Below are 25798 nucleotides of genomic sequence, written 5' to 3'. Positions count from 1 at the left end.
TAATTGATTAAAATAGCTCAGAATATATATATATATATATATATATATAAATTCCAAGTATTTCTGGGCATTTATGCACCTGTGCTTCAAAAAGATCTCTTTTCAATGTAGTAAAGTGCTCTAAGTTGTCCTGGTAGATGGCTGAGCAGGCTTTGGGCCTCATAAAACACAGCGCACCCACATCAGCAAATATCATGGCTCTCCAAATCATCACAGACTGTGGAAACGTCACACTGGACAATAACAACAATCGGGTTATGTTCCTCGCTACGTTTCTTCCAAACTCTGGAATCTTGATTTTTTCAAAACAAATGCAAAATTTAGCTGAAAATGGGTAAATAGGACTAGTGGGCAGGTGGCAACAGTTCAGTCCTCATCCATCTTACCCTGGTGTTGATTCTGGTTCATTGGTGGCTTAACACAGGGGATGCAGCAGCTGTGGCCCATGTCCTCGGTACGTCTGTGTCTGGTGGTTCCTGAAGCGCTGATTGCAGTGGATATCCACACCTTGTGAATTTCCCCCAGCCTAGCAGTCTAGGACCCTTTTTCTATAGACCTTTTCCTTACACTCAGCTTTTCATTAATAAACTAAGATACAAATTTCTGAACAGACAACTTGAGTTCTAACTTTTTTTCAGGCTTTACCTTCTTTGTGTCTGGTGTGTGTGACTTTCTGCTGGACTATAAAGTTGAATCTTTCCAGGAATTATGTAGGCATAACATGACTACAACATATAATTTCTGTATTTATAGTTATTGTAAGCACCAAATCATAATAATCAACAATTAAAATACATGGTTGAAATACATCATTGCTTGTGTAATAAATATCTGAGCTTCTTCCATTTTAAAATGCAAAAATGCACTTTTCTGTCTGAAATAAATGTAGGCCTTTAAATTTAAGATCCAGCTGTTTGGGTCACATTTGTCGGGTCAAAGAACCTTTTGTTTATTTATTCAATTCCTTTTTCAAGATATATAAACAACTGACACATTTGCCAGTAAAAACCTTTTTAAAGCCGAGGGAAAGTGAAAGGAAATGTGTGCTTTGCTGACTGGTACATTTATGCTCTAAGATGTATAAAAAGATACGGCAGCTGTGAGGCTACAGTCAAAATCATGCAACCATATCTCCTATGAACACAGATTTATATTTAACAGTTCGGTCAACAAAGAACTAAAATGGTTTGCAGTGATGGAGCAGATAAACTGTTAGTAGTGATGTTTTGCTGGATAATCAGACTAAGGAAATATAAATTATTGCTTTTGGCTTTAAGTTAAGAAATGCATTTCCTTTATCTTGGACATGGAGATGAAAATGAAAGAGAGAAAGATAGCAAAGTTCTAAAATGTCTTTAATTTGTGCAGTTTTTAATTTGTACATTTGAATAAATCCCAAATCAAGTTCAAATACAGTGATTATATATATATATATATATATATATATATATATATATATATATATATATATATATATATATATATATATATATATATATATATATAAACAGGTTTGTCTTTTACTCCAGTAGCTAAATTAGACAATAAAAGTATTATAACAATAAAATCTTTAATTTGGGTGGGAGAGAAATATCACTGTGTGATATATTTTTAAATTAACATTTTACAAGGTTGAAGAGTACAGAGAGAAGGACTTTTGACCATTCTTCCATTCATAATCTGTCTAGCCATTCAGTCCTTGGTAAAAATTCCTGCTACTCAAAGTGTTCAAGGTGCCAACTACACAAGGTTCTCTGTGTCTTTGGAAGAGAATTAGGTCCACAGTACTTGACAATGGGTTTACGGTGCTTTTTTTTTTTTTTTTTCCATCGGACCCATCTGGATTGTTTGTTGCTTTCTCTGATTTCTTCTGACTAAAAAAGAAGATTTCAGTTACAATCCTTGCTAGGATTCAGGAAACTCCACACCTTTTCCTTTTTGATGGTAGGACATAAAAATTTGTTTTTCCTCTCATATCTCCCAAACGACAGCTTGGAAAGTATGTAGCATCAAATGGTTGCTATGCAGATTGGGAGAGATGCCTTTCATGGCTAAAATTCTCCAACAGTCTTCAAAGGTTTTTTTTTAATTATCTGTTTCTCTTAGATTCTCCTCACCGAGCAAATCAAGATGAACTTTGGTCTTGGTTCGGCTTGTTTCTTACAGCTCCAGTTGTTGTGAAAACAAATGCGTTCCTTGTTCAAATGCAATGCGCTATTGTCTTTCCCATTAGGAACAGTGGCTCAGAAAAATGCTTATATCCAAAGGAAACAAAAAAAAAAACTATTTAGTAGTGAAGTAACATTTTATAGATCACCCAATCATTTTAAAAAAGTATGTATGTTTTCTGCATATCAGGGTTAGACTCCGGGAGCTGGCCTTGTGGGGTACCAGACTTACGGCAGAAAACCAGGACAGTTTTCTGATCTAACTCATCACTTCTTTGCTGATGATATTCAGCTCTACTGTTCTTTTAGGCCAACAGAATATGTAAAGTTGTCTTCCTTGATGAACATTTTAGTGGCATCAAACAGTGGTGATGAAACCCTAATTATTTCCCTTGACAACACACAATAAACTGAAAACAAGAATTGCCTTGGTGAATTGACCTCTCCTGTCAGACCAAACCTCAGAAACCTTGGTATTATTTTGATTCTGCGCTGGAGTATCGTTCTCATGAATAAATCAGCAGTGTGGTCGAGCCTAAGCCTTCTACAACCTTAAACCTCTACCTGCAGTCTGAGATATTCCAGTCATGGGCTGTAAATGGTTAAAAAAACACACATTTTTAGGGGATAAGATTAAGGGAAAAATCTTTCACAGCCCAAATTGTGGAATGAGTTGCCTCCATCTTAATTATGTTGATTCTCAAAAAGAAAATTGAAAGCTCATTTATTCAGACTGGCTTTTAACTAGTGTTGTGCTTTATGTTGTTGCATATATATCTATTCTATCTTTTCTTCTATCTTTATCTTCAGTTATTGTTTTGGTTTTTTGCTAACCTTCACAGTAAAGTACTTTGGGGATTCTGACCTGTGAAAGGTACAATAAAAATAAAATGTACTTACTGTATAGGAATTTGTAGGGGTGCTATTGTGGCTTAAAAGATGTGTATCTTTTTTCCTGAAATTTTCCGTGTGAAAATATACTTATGCACAAAAAGATGAGTTTAATTAAAGGGTTTTTCTGCATCTTTACCTGGGATACGAAAGGCTGTGTAACTGTAGCTCTATCAAATCAGACCCTTCAGGAAGTTTATCAGTGTATTGTTGCAACAGGCCTGTGTATTTGCTGGCGCTTGATTGTGCAAACAGTTATTTCTTAAAAAAAAAAAAAAAAAAAAAAACAGCTGATTATCATCTCTTTGCCCCAAGCACCTGCATCACAAAGTTTTATGTTACGCGTGAAATTAGTTTGGATCTGATAACACCGCAGCCTTCACTCCCAGGATCCATTCTTGCTAATTAGCGGCGTATTGGATATACTTATCTTTGACACACGGATATCTGAATCTGCTTTTCTCACAGGGCTGCTGAGGGTGTTTGTTGCGGAGACTGTAAACAACAGATGGATACAGAGCTGCCAATTATTAACAATATATTGTTGTCTGCTTGTGACGAGAGCTCTCCAGCTGTATTACTCTCCGTGTGAAGAAATGTGCTGCGTGGATTCAGGCTTGTCTTCTGATATAAAAGCACCCATTTTTCACAGTGTAAACCGCATCTCGGGGTCTGCTCTGTATTGATCCGTCACTCCTGAAACTATTCGGTGTCTTCTACTGAGAAAACCATTTTACTTTACACTGAGCGTCACTTTAATTTTCAGCTAAAATGTGCTGAGTGATTCGCTGCAGGACATATTGATTTTTAATTCTGACTTCAAGCGCGGGGGCCAAGTCTGCCTGTCTCCTGTCTGATTCTCCGTAACTTTCCTGCTTAAACCAGAGGAAAATACTTTTTGAGCAACACTCATTCAGTGACAAAAAGTTAAAGAAGTTTATGGTAAACTGGGGGGATTCGTGCAGAGAACAGCTTCAATCGGATGCTGATCATCATAGTTTAAGGTAACCGATGCAAGGCCTGCAAAGTAAAATGACAATTGAAGGAACATGAAGAGATAATTGTGATTATGCAGCAGCTCTTAAGAAAGGACGCTGAAGACCAAAACTAAGCATATAAACAGAATTATAGTGCAACAAAGAGTGACTCTGTCTAGAGATTTCCTAAATCTAGTTTTAGAAAGCTGAATAATTGTTTTTTATGAGTCAATCATACAACACCGCACAAACGAGGATTACTGAATCAGAAAATTGAGTTTCGAGAAGCCAGTTAGTCTGAGAGATGATGTTCAAATATCTGATTAAAACTCAGTGTCATTACAGTTCCATCTAGCATTTATTTTCTGTTTCCGACTTTCTATAAAAGAAGAGGATCAGTGAATTGATGCTGCGGGAAAGCTGAATATCTGAAGTATCGGCACGATTTCTTAAATTGCCGTGGTTTCAGCAGCTATCCCTTCAGGACTCCCACACAAGCTTTGATACACCCTGTGTTTTCAGCTGGGATGTTTTTAGCACTAGAGACATAAAGATGCATCTGGATATTTAAATGGCTATCACCTCTTAAGTGGTTGTTGGGAGGAGACTACAATCCAAGACCCTAAACAGGCTGTGTCTTAATTCAGTGTGGTTTAACAATAACCTCAGACAAATTAGAAATCCTCAGGCTCTTAGTTCTTCTGGATCATTATTACACATAGTTCGCCTATTTGACCTTTCTGAAAATGTTTACATACTTTGTGACTCACACAAGTCACAAGTCTTAAACAGCAAAAAATCACTGCTCAATAACTTGTGGCATGCATAAACTGAAAGAGATATTTAAAAACAATCTGAACTTCTAGTCATGTAAACTTTTTGTGGAGAGATGCAGGCTAACAATGGTTTGTCAAATAAAACGTAGTATCACAACAAACACAATAAAAGATTAATATTATAAATATGGCATTACAAATATAGCTTGTAGCATCACACCATAATAAAAAATTGTGGTTTCCCTGTTGAATTTACACCGTTAGGTCACCACTCAAAAACGGAAGCCTGAGATTTGTGCTTAAAGCATCCTTTTTTTGATTAATATAATGTGATATTAAAATTTTCTGACATTGATTTTTGGGTTTTCTTAACCTGTAAGTCATAATCATTAAAATTACAAAAAGGTAAAAGCGTATTTTACACCGTGTGTAATGAATCTCTATTAAACACGTGTTTCACTTTCAGAAATATTGCACTTTTATGCAATATTCCAATTTTTTTGTACTATACTTAATTAATATAATTGGTGCTGATAAAAAGTCTACAGAAGTCTATTTTTTTTTTAAATCCCTTCAAATATTTTGACCGACCGTGTTTCCTCTTTCAGATTCCTGAAATATTCCTTTATCCTTATATTTGATTTCAGTCCAATCCCTCTAATCTCCACAGTCACATGTATGGTCTATCACCATATTCATTAAAACCTGCAGTAAAAGAATTTCATTACTAGGACATCAGTATTGACTCAAACACATATTGCCCTATTTTCCACAGGTCCACCATCAGATCAATAGCTTTCTGAAACAAAAATGAGTGAAGCCTTAACTCTCGGTAACCATGCATGGACCATTCTCTTTTTATTTATCAGATTTATCAAGAGAAAAGTGTTACTTGCCACTGATGTTTGTCATAAAAGCTGTAGAGTGCTTCTTTCGCCACACTTTCTTACATCTACTGGGTGCACAACTAGCAGGTACAACCATTTCAACCTTTAAACAAACAAGCTGAGGAAGAGAGTTACTCATTAAAGATGGGGGATCTGGGTTCCTGTTTATGTTGTGGAGCTAAGGAGGTAGTAACATGATATTTGATGCACATTTTTTTTTACATTTAACAGGATTGATAAGAAGCAGATACTTCAGGCTACGACCCTGTGCACAAACAGTGTGTTTTGGTTAAAATGGAAGTGTTTTGGTGCATTTCTACATTTCTCTGCACCACAACAGTGCATATTTTCTCTGAAAATAGGCATGAGTCAAAAACAGATTCCAGGGTTGGAGGATTCAAAAGCCTCCTAGTCTTTGTTGTTGTGTACAAAGGACTATATGGAATCTGCCTGTACGGGGAAGCCCCGGCACATCTGCAGTATTGCTTCAGTCAGTATAATCACAACTCATTTTCTCAGTTTTTTTTTTTTTACCTCTGTTGTCTTGTGTCTTGTGATAGTCTAGAGATACTGAAAGATGCGTTGCCAATCGTAACCAAACGTATCTCCTTCAGCTCCATTTTGTTGCTCTCCTCACTTTCACTTGCAGCGCAGTTGATTGCACACTTTCTAAACAGGTTTTTATCATGTGTGCCTCTGTAGGTTCGACTACCAGGAGCTTCTTCACAACTCCAGTTTCTGCTTGGTGCCGCGGGGCCGTCGTCTGGGATCCTTTCGCTTCCTGGAGGCCTTACAGGTGGGTTCCTTCCTGCTCAGATGGATTTCAGGGCACGGCCAACCGTTCATGACCAGGATGGCCGAATAGGAAAGCATTGCCTAGATGCCCAAAATTAAACTGAAACGCTTACATTTGAATTCATTCAAGGTATCAAATAAAAAGAATGATTCAACGAAAAGTATTGCAGACAATAGGCAAGCCAACATTTAGAACATACAGTGGGTTTAATTTGTATTCTTTTATAATATATAAAATATTTACTAGCCAAGTAAGGCTCCATCTGTCCTGCTCTGAATATTTTAGTTATACTTTACCTTTAGTCTGTAGATAATCTGCATCTTCATAGGCTTGGATTCTCCAATAAAACCAAAGTGCCCTTCCAGTATGTGGCAATGATGTTATTGGCATGAAAATTCAACGGAAGAAAATCCTGAGAATGGATAAAGCAATTTTTGGTTAAATATTCTCTTAGTCAAATATGTTTTCCAGTTGCCTTTGAAGTTTAATAGCAACCAGGTCAAAGCAATACTATACTATAAAAGACAAAAAAAATACAACCAGATATTTACCAACTAGGCTGCTCCATCTCTGTATGTCCAGCATACAAGGAAACAAGGAAACAGTGCAGCTGGGACATTATCTTCTATGTCAGAATATATTTCCTAATAAATACACAAATCAAAGAGTTTTCTTTCTGTTTCTTTCAGTAGTGTTGTTTCTTGGGGTTGGAAGAAAAATAATTTTTTTATGGAAGAATAAAAAGTTGCACTAGCTATTTGGAAGACAAAAAAAAATGTATTTAGTATTGATTAAGAAATTGTCCCAACGTAGGTACAAAAAAGACATACAGCAACCAGTTATTTTCCTCACCGCATTCATATTATGTCATAATTAGTAGTAGATTATTGTCAGTAAATCTGTAAAGCTCCAGCTGAGCTCCTCGGCCAATCAAATGGCTTCCAGTCACCCTCTGACAGGACCAACGTTGAATTATATCAGTATTGACAACCTGTCTTCTCCCTGAAATAGAAAAGGGCTGTTTCTGTAGATACACCACAGAGAGGACACATCCTCACACCACAGATCTGTTCATCTTCCATTAACAAGTTGTTTCTCTCCTTTTCACTGTTTTGACATCATTTATCTGTCTGTGCGTTGTGGCTGAATTCAGCTGTCACGTTTTTCTGTGTGATTGCTAATCTGTTTTCAATGTTTTTTACATTTAATTGTCAGCAACATTTAGCTTTCCTTCATCTTGGCATGGTTGTATTAAAGACATATGGATGCTCAGTGCAGGCTGCCCTTCCTAAAAACTCTCCTATATAACAGCTCTGAATGGGTCATGTGACCTAGAGCGCTGCTTTAAGGCAACCTGTGCTCCCGTTAATCACAAAAGCTTTTACTTTTCTCATCCCACGGTCAAAGTTAGTCATTTCCATTATTAAAACATACAGTAAATACAGTTCACAAACCTGCATGTCAGCGCTTCTCTGTTGAAGTTCTGGCAGCCTTTCATAATCAGTTGATTGAGACGGTTGTCTGCCCCGTCCTTCTCTCCCCCTCCCTCTCCCTTCTCCCCTGGCTCTGCCTCATCCTCTCTCTGTTTCAATAGGAGACTGAGTATAATGTAGAGGGGGAATGTGACCTTGTCTTTACAAACAACTCAATGACTTCTCAATCTGCTGGTCCAAAGTGGCCTGCTATCAGATTCCAAAACGCGGAGGGGGACTGTTTAAATTTGCGACAGTGCAGTGTTGCTGGTGCCCTTCAGCGGCACCAAAACTGAAAGTTACAGGTCTAGTGCCCCCTAGTGACCAAAAGTTACACAGGGCTGCTTTAATAAGAGTTTGAGGATAATATTGTCCAATTCGAAGTAATGAAATCATTTCTAAGTGGGGATTATTGATCACAAAGCCGATATTTGGGGGATCTAATTTAAGATCTCAATCTCAGCTGATCTCAGCCGGAGTTCTGGTGACACCAGTATCTGCCTTAGCGCTCTTTAATACATCTTGTATTAAATAATACGGCGTATTTTTCAGTGTTGTTATCAAAGGCGTTGGCTATGTGCTCCTGTGATACTTTTTTGATTGGTTTTGCTGTTTTTCTCTTTCTGAGGTGTAGAAGCAGAATCCGAGGATGTCATCTTGTACTCTCTTTTTCCTCTGATCCATTTTTGTCACCTTTTCTCCCTTTTAATGTTTTGTCTGATCTCTCTCTCTCTCTCCCTTTCTTTCTCTTTTACATTTGCATTTCTGCAACCATTTAACTTGAAATAATCCCAAAAATAACATCTAATAAAGTTTTTTGCATATATATCAAGCGGAGCAATGTATAGAACACTTTCAACAAAAATATCAGACTTAGCTTTTATCTTACTAAGTCTTTCTGCCACTGTTCCATCTCAGACTTGAACACTGTTTGATTCAATGTTCTGGTCCATGGTCATTAAGAGACGTGGATGTCATGAACTCAGGGTTCCAACATATTTTTCATCTGAATATTCTCGACTTTTGCAGACTTCAATTACAAAATCCACCCGTCCTGGTTTGTATGTATAACTATGTTTCAAATGTTTTATGATCTTTCTTAACTTGTTAGGCTACAAATATGGAACATCCAGATGGATGGATGGATGGAAAAGCGGATGGATGGAAACATTGATAGATGGATGGGTGGATTAGTTTATGGAAAAAGGATGGATGGATAAACAGAAGTTTGGACAGATGGATGGATATGGTTTTATGATGGGTGGGTGAATTGATGAAAGGATTGTTGGAGGGTTAGAGGATGGACGGACACAGGATGGGATGGTTGGAAAAGGGATTGATGTATAGAAAAGGATGGGTTGATAGGCGGGAGGAAACCTGGGAAAATGGATGAATGGAAAAATGGATGGATGGGGGGTGTTGAAGTTCAGATTTACAAAATAAAACCCTGAACAACCTTAAACTTTCTTCCTGTTATACAACCAGTTTAGTATCAACAGCACTAAAATAATAGCTTCCAAAGTTATCCTGATAAAAGCAACACTTGTGATAAGAAGTGAGATGTGCATTAGTTTATTTATTGCATGTTTTAACATTTTAGCCAGAAATTAGCACCATGAGTTTTCAGATGAGCCATGGACTATTTGAGAATAAAAGAAAAACAACTGAATGTTCCTTTAAACGCAGTTTAACAATGCTGTAAATAGAACAATCTCTTTCCCATTAACAACACACGATGACGCCTTTTAGGAATCTCTTCATAAAATAAACGTAACCCTCAGCTGCGGAGAGAGCAATGAAACCTGCTCCTAATGAATTAAACCCCATAAATTGCTCTTCCAAATATCAAGGCTCACTGGAAAATGAATTAATGCAATTCATTTTGTCTTTAATCTTTCTGGCAACTCCGTTTGTTTGAGGGAAACTTAGCTGAAATGCATTCAAAGTGTCTCATCAGAAGAAAGCAATCAAAGAGGATAAAAAAGCCCTCAGCACAGGAAAGAAAAACACTAAAAGCTGATCCCTCCCCGCGCTCCACTTTCAACCTCAGCTGCTCAGACTTTTATGTGTCACTGAAACCCGTTTCCTTCTCTCTGCTGTGAAATCATGTCAACAGTTTTAAAATAAAGTGATCGCCTCTCTATGTTTTTCTTTTCCTCAACAACAAAACTCGCTCCTCTGAAAGAAGAATTCATTACTGCTCCTCAGTTGACACCAACGGCTTAATAAACACACCCAAATATAGAGAAGGTTTTAGTTTTGATATCATTTAGATATTTTGGCTCAAGTGTCTGAAATATTTCCCAATTTCATGAGCAAATTAAGCAAATATCATTTTTCTCTGCCTTTCAAATGCGTGATTTCCAGTCTTATTAAGACTATCTTGTTTGGTATTGCTTCTTTCTTTTTTTTTACAGGCTGCCTGCATTCCAGTTATTCTGAGTAACGGCTGGGAGCTCCCATTCTCTGAAGTAATCGACTGGAGGAAAGCCGCCATTATTGGAGATGAGAGATTGCTGTTACAGGTACTCAGTTATAATGGAAACAGAGATGATGAAAGTGTTTGGGTTTAATGGCACAAACAGAAAGACAAAACGTGCTCAAAAAGCAAATATTTAAATAAGAGAATCCGTCAATAAATCTACAGCAGACATAAAGATGGAGGTGAGGGAAACGTATATCCAAATAACCTCACCAAACAGGGCCATCTCTCACCAGAATGACCGCCATCAGCAGATAAAATGTGACCCTTCAGCAGTGGCTAATTTAGAGAACTGCTAGCCACATTCCAGTTTACAGAACCTCAGCTTCCAGATCTCCAGGAGGACCAGAGACATCCAGCTGGGCCTGATAAGGAAAACAATTAAATCAGGAAAGCTGTGAAAGCAGATGCCAGGCCCTGAAATGCAGTAGGCTGCCAAAGCCAAAGCAGCCCCGTACCATCACACTACCACCACCACGTTTGGTGTGATGTCCTTTTTCTCAGTGATTGTTTCCTCTCCGCGAGTCAACCCACAGCTGTTTCAACTGGCCCTCAACATCTGGCAGAGAAGCAGCGGGTCGGAGTTAATTCTGGGTAATTGTGGGACCCGAGTGGTAAATTTAAGGTTATTATCAAATAAGGTTCACTTCTGCTTCGACTCAGTCTGGATCTGCCGCACATCTTTTGTGTCGCAGTGTTGCTGGACAGCGCTTCCCTCAAGCTGCCTCTTCAGGTTCCTCCCCATCCGACCGCTGGCCAAGCGCCGGCAGCTCCACTACAGCCTGCTCTGTCAGTCTCTGCTTCTCTCTGCCTCTCGGACTGGGTGTGGACACCCCTTTTCTTCCTGCCTCATCACTCTGGATGAGATACACCTGTGTAGTCAGTCAGTCAGTGGCCAGAGGAAAGGGGTAGGAATTGGTGTCTCCAAAAAGCATGCAAAGAAATATACATACAACCATGCAACAAAACAAAGCTGAAACAAAAAAACATGCACATAAAAAAATCCACCTTCCTACATAATGTTTAAATGTGTCTTATCCGATTGAAAGCTGTCTGAGGAGTGTTAGGACAGAGAGTCGTAGGATGTCACTGACAAACTGGTTCCTTCAATCGCCACCAAAGTGGACCTGAAGTCAGAGGTCTTAACCAAGATGCCCAGGAGTAAAGCCAGCTGTCAGCTGCCTCTCGTGAGATGCATTCGCTTGATACTGAACTTTTTCCTTTCAGGGTTTTAGTACGTGTGTTTTTTCACTACTTAACTTACTGGTACACACTACAACTAACTGGACATACACTATCATGCTGTCTTCTCTGAAAACAGCAGCATGTTCATGCACTTTTCATTTGAAATTGGCTCAGGACCGATATATGTTTGAAGTTTAAAAATATCAGTCTCAGCATGATTTTGCTCACATTAAGACTGACAACATTTAAGCTGAAATATTCAGGAGACTCTTGCTGTTGCATCTGATTTGGAGAATATTCCTTAAACATTTTGAAACTCTGTGTTAAACATCAAATTAGTGAAACAAACTGACAGGCACACAGTTACATATTTATGGTCAAGATACGTTTCTCAATCCAACTCACTGAAATCTAGAGTGAGACCGTAGCACTTTTACAGTTTGTGCTGCCATCCCCAGCAAGCTTGGGAATTTATTTCAATGTAAAAATCCTTACCCGATCAGTAAGTGTAAGAAATCCATTGCTGCAGTGTGCAACATTTAAATATTACACACTAAAAATCTACATTTTACTCATAACTACTTTTTTTACAAGCAAAATTCCAAGCAAAAAAAGTGTAGACTGAGCAGTTGTCTTTTTTGTAATTATTGGGTAGAATTACTTAACAAAGTTAAAGACATTGAGTTCCCCAAGCAGAAGGTAGCTAAATCTACGAAATCTGCTTCTGTTCATGTGGGTTTTATTAAACCTTCTTTTGTTCAGATATGGCACTTGTGATAATCAGTCATTTACACTCACACACGCAGCTATTTATTACCCACGATGCATTTCTCTACAAATGGAACACCTTCTGTTCCCTTTAATAGCAGCTGCAGTGTGATATTTAGATTGTCTAATTACTCTCAGTGTTGCTGCATGTAACCTGCGCAACCTTTAGCACCATCTGGACAGCAAAACAGACATGTGGTTGTTTGTATTTTGGGATTTTCCAACTAAAAGTGTCTGCCTTTAATTAGAGCCGCTCAGGTTCCAGCTTTCGATCAACACTTAAGAAGACGCAAAATGTCTTCATGAGGTGAGATGTCTATTATATATATGGACTTTTCAGACATCAAGAATTACTAAAAGCCCCTACGCAACACTGCTTTCAGCAGTTTTTGTTTTACATTCCCTTCAGTAAAAGACGTATTTCCATAGAGTTCGCTAATTGTTGGTTAAGATGACGTGTGTGAAGAGAGAAGCGTGTTCTGACAGAGACCGAGAGAGGCACGTATAATTAAGTTTCAGAAAAACACTCATTCTTCCATTAATTCATGTGATGTGCGTGATGCAGAAATGTCAAGAATAAATGAAAATATAGGTGCCGGGATAAAAGGAAAAAGCTTCTAAGAAAAAGAACCTGACATTTGCCAGTACACACAAATAAAAGGAAATTAAATGTGATCGCTGTGCTCTATTTGTTCGGGTTAAAGAATGCAGACACGCTAACAGATAATGGGAAATTTTGAACATTAATCAAAAGGTAGTTGAACTGCGTCTGTACAAGTTGCTTTTGGTTGTTCTTAAATTAAATTTACAGGGGGAAAAATTTTTTCCATTTCGCTTCTCCATCAATTGACCTGTGAAAATAAAAAAAGAAATGATTAGAAAAAAGTAAACCAACATGTTTTTGCTTAGTCTGTCTTGCCCACAGTAAATCTAGAAGAAGCTTACTTTTCTTCATAACATTGCCTCAGTTCGCTAACAAATGCATCTGCTTCTGCACAGCCCATCCACGGCATTTCAGTCACGTTGAGATGGACATCAAGACTGAATCTTTGCAGCTTCTTTTCTCTTTTAGCCATTCTTCTGTAGATTCACCACTGTGTTTAGAACCATTATCCTTTTAATGACCTGATTTGGACCAAGCATATGCTGTTGGATAGGTGACCTTACATGTGAATACTTTAGTATACAGAAGAGGAAGTTACTGTCGACTCAGTGACTGGTCCAACACATCTGAATCAAATAGATGAACTATCTCCTCAGAATGCAGTCAAGTTCTCCAGAGTCCTGCTGATGACCTTTTAATTTGACTTAAAGGTGTATAGCCACATTATATGCTTATAAAAAAAAAGAACAAAAACCATTTGATTATGATAAAATAAAGCTATATACTCCAAGCCTCCATTGAGCAAAAGCAAAGTTTAAAACATAAAAATAACAACTAATACGCCAGCAGGACCTGATAATCTTTCATAAAAAATTTGGGAGCTACTGACGTATAAATATTAAAAAGTCAAATAACGTGGCCATGCACCTTTAAGTGTGTAGAAGCATGGACATATTTAAAATTTGCAGGACACCTGCCATGCCCTGGAGTTTTAGACCCCTAATTTAATGCATTGATCTAGCAAATAGTAACATTTTATTTTTAATCTAAATTTGATTTGAGAAGTCATGAAAAGAATGGATAGGATATTTTCCTGCATGTCATTTAAAGAACGTGTATTGTCAGTTTTGTCAGGAGGTGTTTTCAAACAATTAATGGCTTTATACAGAAAAAAGTCTTTGAAGAACTCTGGAAAAAAACGTCACCGCCATCCTCACTCCGCCTGACTCCTTTTTATCTTCAGTCTCCTTTTGGAAGTCATGATCATTTTTGTAATGTTTTATTTTTTTATTTTATTTATTTTCACAGATCAAAATAGAAACTCAGAATACATCAATAGAATAAAAAATAAAAAATGTGATGGAGTGTGACAGAAACCCCTAAGGGCTTATACCAAAGGCCACACCCCTAAACCAACAAAACATCAGGCAGCTCACATTATGAAAGTCCTTTCATTCAAGAGAGAAAACAGAATAGACATGTACAGTAACATTATTTTTACATTTTAGCTTTCAGATTTCAGGGAGTCAATATTTGTAAAATCATACATCACTGTCTTTTTTGGATAACAGTATTTTTTTCAAAGACTTTCTACCATTTATTTCTGAAGATTCCAAATATTTTCCATATTCATTCCATAATTTTGCACCACGATGCCGAAAAGAAAATTGCACTTGAGTTTTAATACTTAACGGTAAATGAAAAGACAAAGCTTGTCTAGTATTATAAGAATGCACTTGGCAGTTCTTAACAAAATAATTCTTGAAAGTTTCAGGAGACGTTTTATAAGCATCATCCTAAAAGCTCGGTATCTTAAAAGATTACAAATGTATTCCTGAGGGTTTAGTTTTGGCTTTCATTTGGCAAATATTCCTGTGGGACTGTTGAATGTGTTTCTTTTAGTACAGGCACAACTGACAGTGCGGCAAAAAGCAAATCTGTTTCCATATAAGTGGTAGGCTTTGGGCTGTGAGCTTTTAGAAAAGATGTAGATATTCATTCTCAAAATAATTTGTAATTAAGGCATTTGTCAGGTCCTATGGTACACACTTTTAACATCCACACGGCCTCATTGGGGCACAGCACATCATGTTATAACCCCAAATTTGTTGCCATGGCCCCTTTAACTAATCTCTGGGGATTTTAATAATGTCTCCACTCTCCCCACCTTTACACAACAGTGTAACCTTTCATAGTTACGTGCCACTCCAGAGAAAAGGCTATGCTTAACCCTATTGTATGCTAACACCAAGGAGGCATGCAGCTCAACCACTATCCTGGGGGTTCAGATTACAACCTGGTTCATCTCCACCATGTGTTTGACGCCGTTGTACACAGAGAACCAGCTGATTCAGGGTAAAGAGAAGATCTGAGGAGACTGAAGAGGTCTGAGGGACTGTTTCAGCACCACTGTGTGGAAAGCGCTCTGTGCTCCTCGCGGAGAGGACATTGAGAGCATCACAGAATGCATCAAAGGCTACATAAACTTCTGTGTGGATAGCATTGTTCCCCTAAAGAAGGTTCGTCCCATAAAAAGTCCTGGATCAACCCTAAAATATTCTCTTCTGAATGATAAGAAGAGAACGTTAGATCAGAAAACAAGGAGGAGCTCAGAGCTGTGCAGAAGGAACTGAAAAGATCAGAAATGGAAAAAAAAAAAACATCTACATGAAGAAGATGGGGGACCAGCTGCAGCAGAACAACATCAGGTTTGGAAGAGCCTGAAGACAATTTCAGGTCACAAATCAAATTCCCAGGCTGGATGAGACTTAGGGTGGGTCAATCATCCTAACTGGTTTGATCAGTAACTCACCCATCTCTCAGCCCTGTATCCTCAGCTGAAAACCCCTTATCCTCAATGACTCCCAGTTTTTTTCCCTTAAAACTTCACACGTCTCAGCCGTCAGCCATCACCTGCCCCCTCATCTAACCATCATCTACCCGCACAGAGCTCTGGCCCACCTGGGGTAGGCTAGAAGCACTCTAAGGATCAGGTTATTTGACTTCTCTGATGCTTTTAACACCATCCAACCACAACTTCAGAGGGAAAAGTAAGAGCTGTCAGGAGTGGACCACAACCTATCGCAGTGGATACTGTGGTGTACTTTGTTTAAACAGGTATTTTGTTGGAGCAAGAGCTTATCTACGGCTGAGGAGGAAGTGGTTAAATAAGCTCATCAGTAAGGCCAGCACTGTCCAAGGATGCCCCGTCAACCCAGTACAGGTGGTGGGAGACAGAAGGACTCTGACTAAAATCACATAACTGTTGAGCAGTGTTTCCCACCCTGTGCATGAAGCTGTGGCAGAGCTGGAGAGCTCCTTCTGTGCCAGACTGTGGCATCCTAGGTGCACAAAGGAACATTAACACAGACCCTTCCTCTTAGCAGCTGTTAGGCTTTATAACCATCACTGCTCCAAACAAACTTAATAGCTGTTCACGTCCCAACTGTTATTTGTACAGTTTTTCAATTTATTGCAAATAGTCTGTTGTTGCTTTTTATGTACTAATTTACATGGACAAGTTGTACATTTTTAAATCATCCTACTAAGTTGCAAATTTCATAGAGTCTGAATATGCTATTTTTGATACCTGCACAGCATTTGTTTATTATGCTGTAAATTTCGACTTACCATACAGTCCCTTAGTCTTAATGTTTTTATATTTTTGCCTTTGTTTGAATCTGCATGTTTGCCTGTTGGTTTGCAGCTGATGCACCTGATTTTTCCCAATGAGGGACAATAAAGGATATTTATTGTGTATTCTATTTTTCTAGTTATTGATCATATCACATGTATAGCTTAGACGCATTGCCACACAATCCTAACCCGGCCAACTCCAGCGAGCTTGTGGAGATACACAAATTCGTCATATAGATATTATAGTTAAGTAAAAGTACAAACTATGCACATAGCTTTATTGCTTGAAAAAGAGTAATTCATGGTTGCATAGAAATGCTTGAACCTGCTCATGGCATTCAACTGAAATTCCAGTGAATTCAATGGGATTTTCTTCTCATGTCAATGAAAGCAAAGTTCACAAGAGCTCCAAGGTCTTGCTAAGAAAAATACTCTTTGCTTTGAAAGCTGAGGGAACCAGTCAGTACAAACAGAAATGTAAGAAGCTATGTAAAAGGAAACTTAATTTTCTACAGCATAGTGGATTTCTGCAGTTTTCTCATGGAAGCTTTACAGAAGAAGACTTTCAGCAGATAGAAGGAAAGGGGAGCAGCATTCAGCAAAGTAGCTTGGTTTTATCTTTTTGAGCAATCGGCCTCTGTCTCTTGATTTGATTTTGATTTTTGATCCTGATTTTTGGACATCCAAGGGTCAAGTTAAGAACCAACATTCTCTGAAATCCTGTGACTTTGAGATACTTCCTTGCTCCAACACACATTAACCAAATGGCTGAATTCCCTCATCATGAATCAGAATCAAAATCAGAATCAAACTTTGCCTGTGCAAATTCTCAGTTATCTGAGTCATCACAACAGCAAACAGGCAACCAGACTTTTGTTCAGTTCTTTCTAAAAACATTTCGACACCTATCCAGGAGTCTTTGTCAGTTCTGGCAGCTCACACTTCGGCAACCTGCAGCCGGAGCGCTGCTGTTTCTAAGGACATGGAGAACCATTCTCCTAGGCTCATTCTCAGTCAGATGTAGATCAATGACCCACCATCTCTGTCCTGGGTCATTAGAAGCTATTGCTTGGTGTGAGTGGAGTACTTGGTCACCTGAATCATGATGAGATGCTGATATAATCTCTTTGGAACGTGTTGGAGGACTGAGCTGTAAACACCAGGGAGTTGGAGGCTCAATCCTCCCCTTTTGTTTAGTGATGGCGTTTCTCTTTTGACTAAGATGGCTTCTTTCACCCCTCTTTCAAACCGTCTGTTCTCCCTTTCCAAAATCTGGACATCATTGTCATGAAAAGACTGCCCTTTGTTCTTGAGGTACAAGTGGACTGCTGAATCTTGCCCCGAGCTGCTGGCCCTCCTGTGCTGCTCCATGCGTTCATGTAGCTGTTGTTTAGTTTCTCCAATGCAGGAGTCTGAGCAGTCCTCGCTGCATTGGACTGCAGACACAACGCCGCTCAGCTGTGGTTTGAGTGTTCTGTCATTGAGGTGAACCAGTTTTTGTCTGACAGTGTTATGAAGTTTGAAATGTACTGGTATGTTGCGCTAGGAGTTTCTGAGAAACTCAGGAGAATTTTCTGCAGGCACATTTGCTATGATAATTTTTTTGTGTCTCTGTTTTCTCCGTGTTCAATGCTGTGGTTTTTTTTTCTGCCAGCTTTGTCGGCTGATTGGACAAAGACCCATTTTGGGTAACCACAAGCTTGCAGTGATTTCCTGACTTGCGTGTTCTTTTTCTTTTGCCTGTAGTGTTCATCAGAGACACAGCCTGAGAATAGAAACTGGCTCTGCGTCGGCTTGTTTTGGCTATCAGCGCTATATAGTGGCAGTCTACAGGCAAGAGCCTGAATAACCTGTGACCAGGATAAGTAGGCTCAACAACTACTTTAAACAGTCCTTTTTTTGGCTCTGTGCCTGTACAGGTCATGAATGGATGGCAGGTCAGTCCTGATGATCCTCTCTGCAGCGCTAATTGTTTGTTGCACTTTAGACCAGTCAAGTTTTGTTGATGAACTGAACCATAAAGGGAGGGATGAGCACAAGGCAGACGGAATGATGCTAGTGTAGAAGTTGATCAGTAGATCCCGTTGAAGGTTATACTTCTCGAGTTGATGCAGGAAGTACAGTCTCTGCAGGGCCTTCTTATGGATGGTGTTAATGTGTGAGGACCATCTCAGGTCCTGAGAGATGGTTGTTCCTAGAGGCAGGAAGTAATCCACAGTAGACACACTCTGCAGAGTTCTAGTAATGAGCCATTCGTTTGATTCAAGTGTGTTGAAGAGGGATGCCTCCAAAAGTTTCAGGATTGTAGCTCTCAAGGACTGGACTGGGACATCACAGCTTTAGGGAATACACGTGGAGACGGCTGCTTTAGTCCTATGAGCCACACTAACTGGACAAATGCTAAGTACACAACTCACTGATATAAAACAATTTAACATGTCAATTGGGTCATTTTGTACACTGCAAGTCAAAGGTTTGGATTAACCTTTGTCTTTCAATGGCTTTGCCTTATTCTTTCTACATTGCAGATAGATAGTGAAGACATCAAAACTATGACTCCAACATATATAGAATTATATATCAAACATATAATTGTGAATTAACTGAAAACATTTAGTATATTTTAGGTTTTTCTAAAAAGCCTAATCATGACAGTTTCTAAATGAAAATCAAAAGCAGGTCAGAACTTTACAACCAGAAATCCTACATACAATTTTGATCTGTGGATATCTTGTCATCAATATAATAAGTATGGAAATAACAAGGTTAAACTACGGAGCCCGGGAGAGCTCACTTTAAGTGATATTTTTTTTCAGGTCGTGATAATTTGTGAGCACGTTTCCTTTTAATTGAGTCCTCAAATTAATATAACGTGCACACAATTTATTCAAGCACATGTTTTAATTATTCGTGGGTGCGTTTCGGTAGATCGAGATCGCGAATATACTATAACGTGCTCATGTTTACATGTGTCAAGACAATATTGAGTGCACGTTTTACATATTGTGGCCACGTTTAAATAGATCGTGCACACAATGTTCTATAAACATGTTCACTAAATTGTGCTCTCATTTTAATAAATTGTGCGCTCGTTTGAGTAAATAGTGCACTCGTTTAATAAAGTGTGCCCTTGTTTTACTATGCTTAAAATGAGAGCTCAATTTTGTAAAATGAGCTCACACTATAGTAAAGCGAGAGCACAATATAGTAAATTGTGCACACGATTTAGTAAAACGAGCGCACAATTTAGTAAAACGAATGCACAATATAGTTAAACGAGCACACATTCTCTCAACATGCAAAACATTTTGCGATGACCCCTCTAGGGTTCTGTAGTTAAACAGATTTAAGGGATTATCTTAGTTTAATGACATCTGTGGTGGGCAACATTCTTGTAGGGCAGCAGCTACCAACTTGAGAACTCAAATAGTCCAATTAGAATTATACAAATTTATTAGATTAGTTTATTACATTCGAAAACCTTTTCTGGTGACTAGGAGTTTTCCTCTCTGTGTCTTAAAATCCAGTGTCCACCAGGATCGGCTGCCCCACCTTCCAATTACAATTGCAAATATTAAAGCCTTAAAAACATTGATGTCTCAGTATTCTGAGGCACCAACCACTAAAAGACAAGAGAAGCTTTTTATTTAATGAATCACTAAGAACAACCAACCTTTAGTTGAAGTTTATTTTCAATAAACACAAACTTTTACATAAATTGCAGATTTTTTCCCCCCAGATTTGGGTGCAAACACAGTCACAAAACAGCTTTCAGTCGAGCAAAACTCCTATCCTCCAACACTTGCCGAGAGAATTGAATCTCATTACTTTCAATTACATCTCTGAGAGTTCCAGTATTGAACCGTTTAATATGTAGAGAGTCGCTTGTCTCCCCCCCCATGGAGACAAGACATGAAAAACCGACACCAAGGTACTCAGATGCACACAAAAGTCCCCCTGCTGAGAAACATAAACACTGTTAAAGTTAATGGGGGGGGGGTGGAGCTGATTTCATTGGTGGTGTTTATACTTCCCCTCTGAGATCTGAGTAATCACAACTGTGCCATCAACAGCAGCACAATCACACACTTTATACTGATTCCAATGTAAATGTTTATCTTTATTTGTCATTAAGATGCATAAATTCTAAAAAATGGTTGTGGTCAATGAGAACATATTAAAAAGTGAGAGTAGAGCCACTTAAAGATCAGCAGCAGTGTATTTCTTTTTAATGAAAATATATATTTTCTAGAATTAAATGGCATAGTCGCCAATGCAGTTTCCGTTGAGTATTGACTTTCAGTTTTGTATGACTGCCAATTTTCTAATAACTTACAGCAATACCATAAAACAATTATTTATTGTGAAGTGCAGCACATTTCTTTCACAGTTTAAGAAGAAAGCGTGTCTCTCAGCTGTATATCCGCTTGCTGAGGAATCCTTAAAGAATCAATTATTTCAAACAATAATTTAAAAAAAAAAAATTGTTGTTGCTTTCCTTTGACTAGAATAACATATTAACAAGTATAATATCCAATTATAATTATTAATAATATTCATAATCAAAGAGGTAAAATAGCACAACAGTTAGCTTCAGTGTTAGCCGTCCATTGTAGCTCCGCTGCTCTCACTGTAGACTTTGAAAATGGCTCAGAGTCGCAAGAAGCAAACCACGTACAAGTTTATGAGAAGAAGAGGAAGGTCTTCGTAAAAAGAAATAAGACCAGAGTGGATTTGGGAGATTTTTTCATGTGATCCTTCTGAGGAGCGGAAGAGCAAGTAAGACGGTCTTATGCATGTGCAGATATTCAAAAAGGGACTTGAAGAAATCTAAAAATCACAGACTCTACCTTTAAGGCAGTTAAAAAATATTCCTAAAGGTTGGCTCAGGACTGCTTTGTGGGTGGTAAAACATGAAGAAGAAGAATATACAGGGAGGACATAACCTTTCTAACTTCACAGTTTTATTTGTTAAAACAAATAAAACAGCAGTTATAAGTCAATAAAAAAAAATCGAATGGCTCATGTCTGTCATTATTTTCTTGTCAAATTGGTTTGTCAGCAATGTATGGAACCGCATTGCATTCACAGAAAAAAAAATAAACATCTTATCTCATTATTACGACATCAAAATTTCATAATTATGAGAAAATACCTCATAATTACAATATAAGAACTCATGATTGCGAGAGAAACATCTCATAAATGCAAGATAAGATGTCATAATTACAATATAAGATCTCAATACTATGAGAAAAAAATAATTATTAGTTCAGAATCTCATAATTATAAGAAAATCTCTCATAATTATGAGAAACCTTAAGGATAGTCATCACTGACGTAGGTCAACACTACAGGAAAAGTGAACTCCTTCCCTCGTGGTCCCCAGCCAACCAACAACAGTAAAAAAAGGTCTCATTTTCTCTACTGTTTCCCTTTTTTCCTTCCTCTTCACATATGCATACAGTCACTCATGACAGTTCTATGCAGGAGCCACAGAACTTCCTGATCATCACAGAATTAATATTTCAGCATTGTGCAGGTATCTTTCAGCAGTGGCCAGTAAATACAACTTTTCCAGGTAACTTGTAATTATCCTGCGGCCTGGGTGAATACTTGATTCTGATTGGCTGCATGGTGTTCATTAAAAAGTGTTACAGGACACCTATAAAAAAATTCCGGTCAAATAGCCTGAAATTATTGCGCTGGATCAAACGTTGAGCTGGTGACGGCAAGACAGTTGACCCTGATTACCTTGGCAAGGCGTCATAACGACAAATATTAAATAGTTCTCTCAGCCGCTTCCTGTGAAAAACTTATGATTTTAACAGTGAAGTTTAAACATTAAAGTATGAATAATTGATTTAATATTTATTTATTTCATAAGTGACCATGGTATAAGCTGGATAATGCCCTTCAAGGTGTCCTTTATAAGAAATTAATGGACTTCGCAGAAGCCTCCTTGTCGTCCATTTTCTGATAATGAACACCTCAAAAGGCATTATCCTTTACTTATGAGACACGGATCTCATAATTGTGACATCTTATCTTTTAATTGTGACATTTTTCTTGTTACTATGACATCTTCTCTCATAATTATTCTGATCTAATAATAATAATAATGAGATAAGGTGTCTATTTTTCTATTCTTTGGTGAATGCAACGCGCCTCTATAACAATGTCATCACACTAAAAAAAAAAAATCTTTGTAGGACATAGCTGGCTAATTTCTGTCTAATGATGGTTAGAGGCAGCTTAAACAACACCACATCTTTGCTCTCATAATTTGGTATCATTTTGTAAAGAAGGCCCATCATTTCGCATTTAAAGTAGCACTAAGTAATTTTCAAGTGGTTCTTCCTCTACAGGACCCTTTGAAAATAGCACTGTTGTAAGCGCTGACTGCCCTCCGTGGGCCTCGCACCCCACAGCTACAATACATTGTCACTCTCAAAGCAGCTGGAAGATGTGTATAACAGCTAAAAGTCTAAAGATATATAGATATATAATGTAGATCACCTGTGAGTAGCACTGCAAGGGGCTTGTGACTATGCCTATGGTCGTACATTGGGCTACCAAAAAGCTGTTTGTCTTTACCACTGGAAGAACAACAGAGCCACTGGGTTGTGGCACAGAAAGTCACAAGTGGGGTTTTCCACTCAAAGACAGTAGGGGGAGGTGACACACCCCGTGATCAGCTCATAAACACTTAAATTGCCATCGCAGGGACTTAGAATACGACATATTAAGGTAAGAATGTTATGTACTGTCGCTTTAAATGTTAAGCATTTAGTTTTTTTTAGAGAACTAATGCCGTTATCTTGCGTATGAAATTAAATCAAGACAAATTGGCAAACCGACTGCTTCCAGTTCCAATTTAGCTAAGGTGGTGTATGTATTCTATTAATGCTTGTTTATACATTTTCTAAACATGTAATATCACATTTTGCCACCATCAGAGTTTTGTCCAGTTATGTCTAATGAATTAATTTTCTTACTAAATACCCAACTTCACATCTATTGAATGTGGTGTCTTAGAACTAACCATCTCTACTTAAATTAATATCAGTTGACAAAAATACAAATACATTTTTGTATAATTGTAAATATTTACAAAAGGTTAACATTAAAGTGAGAAGGTTTTACTTGGAACAATAAAATGAATGGCCTTATGACAACACGGCCTGATGGTCTCTGTTGATCTGGGCGTAAAGTGTCTGCTGGTTTCAGCTTACCAGCTGCCCGTCAGTCTAAGGAAGCGACGACATCAAATGTCAACCGTAAACCTTCTAAAACCTGCGCTCAGTTTGCCTGCCCTGCTCACCATTCATCAGCTGTTATCATGGTCGATCTGGTTCCACATCCTGCTGCCACAAAGTGCCTGGACTCTTCATGTTGAACCTGATCCATGGCACCCCGCAATCAATGTCCACATTCATGAACTCCCTGGAAGAGAAAAAAAGCATGGAGGCACCAAAACTTCCTGCAACTGAACAGCTCTAAAACTGAAGCAATTTTAATTGGCACTTTTGATCAGCTCTCCTCAGTCCTTATAACCAACATCACTTCCTCTCCTCAGGACATCAGGACATACCATCTCTCCTGTCACCACCAGCCTCGACGTCCAGTTTGACCACCATCTCACTTACGAGTTTCACACTAAGCACTTCTACAAGACCTCTTTCTTCCATAAAAATGGGTGTATGCATACTTCTCCAATGGTTGTGAACATGTGTGCCATGGGCTGAAGATATTAAGTGTGTAAATGTAGATGTGTGTAGGCACATGTGAATGTGTATAAATGTTTATATGTACAGTTTATTGGTTTAGTTGCTTGATTATTGGACTTTGAGTGCCGTATTATTTGTACTATGAGGTGCACTTAAAATCCTTACATTTTTTAAAAAAAATGATGGTATGCCTTGTAATCCGGTGCGCCTTATATATGATTACAGTTGTGCTTACTGACTGATTTTATGTGGCACAATGCGCTCAAAAATCTGTTAAAATGTGCGAGTATGATGTTGATTAGCAACAAAGTCACTGAGTCTAAATAAAAGCCCTAACCAAACACCTCAAACCAGTGAAAAGAGCTTTAGTCTATTCAGAAGAGTGCTGCCAGAATCTAACAAAAACTTAAAAACATGGCAACATTACTCCAGTCCTCTATTTCCTCATTTGGCTCCCAGTCTCTGCCTCACAGAGTTAGATCTGCTCTCTCTACACACTACAGCACCACACTTCCAGTTTAACTGAATCATTTCTGATTTTTATTTCTCTTACTTAGTTTTTCCAAACACTTTTGAGTTTGGTAATGTAAAGTGCATTATCAATTAAATGTAGTTTCATAGTTATTGTTATTATTATTCTCATTGTTATTGTTTTATCAGTTATGGATATACTTTGAGCTAAATTTACTCCAAGCTGAATTTGACACAATCCAAGATGAACGTTGGATAATCTAAAAGAATCTAAAAAGATAGGGAAATTACAACAAACTTAAATGGGTAAAAAAAAATAAAAAAATAATGGCTTTAAAATGTGGTTCTTGTTTTCTCTTTTTCTTGATGGCCTTCGTTTTTTCTGATTATTACAGGACAGAAGAAAGATGGCCTGCAATGTGCGACTCAAGCCTTAGTTTTTTTGCTTTTTAATTAAAAGGTTTTCTTGCTGCTTTTCCAACTTTGAAGGCTGCCGTTGATTTTCCGGGAGATTGAAAAATAAATTGTTTCTTCCAGTCACTCATGTCACAGTATGACACGAGTGAGAGGAAGAAAAAAAAAATCAATGATATGTTCAGCAGGAACATTTGACAAATATCAGTCACAGGTTTCAAAAGAGGTTCGGTAAATAAGGATGTTGTTGTTGGTGAGATGAGATGATAACCAGATGTGCAGTTCCATCTAAACCCCCACCTTTGAAAGCACTCCTTCATATTTACTGTAACCCTGAATACAGTACAAACTATCCTGAGGAGAAGCCGAATGATGGACGAAAAATGGAATTAGAGGAAGGACAATCCTGAGGGGCAAATTTCCTTTAATCTTTTCTGCTTTCCACTAAATTACTTATGCCTCCTCCACCTGTCTACCTGTCTGACCCCCCCCCCCCCACCAACCCCCACCCTGCCAGATTTTCACCCTTCACTCAAAGTTG

The 25798-nt window shown here is 38.2% G+C and overlaps 1 protein-coding gene across 1 annotated transcript in view; it reads left to right on the top strand.

The window, feature by feature from the left end:
- LOC105938917 (exostosin-1a) overlaps window positions 1–25798 on the top strand; it is a 121668-nt gene that overhangs the window by 51572 nt on the left and 44298 nt on the right. Inside the window, exons 2-3 of the mRNA XM_036147587.1 lie at window positions 6377–6495; window positions 10385–10492. Coding sequence (XP_036003480.1) covers window positions 6377–6495; window positions 10385–10492 — 227 coding nt within the window. The remainder of the gene's footprint in view (window positions 1–6376; window positions 6496–10384; window positions 10493–25798) is intronic.

This window comes from Fundulus heteroclitus, chromosome 15 (assembly GCF_011125445.2).
Source record: "Fundulus heteroclitus isolate FHET01 chromosome 15, MU-UCD_Fhet_4.1, whole genome shotgun sequence".
NCBI classification, from domain to species: domain Eukaryota; kingdom Metazoa; phylum Chordata; class Actinopteri; order Cyprinodontiformes; family Fundulidae; genus Fundulus; species Fundulus heteroclitus.
The sequence above is the reverse complement of the archived record's forward strand: the minus strand, read 5'-3'. Positions and strand labels throughout refer to the sequence as shown.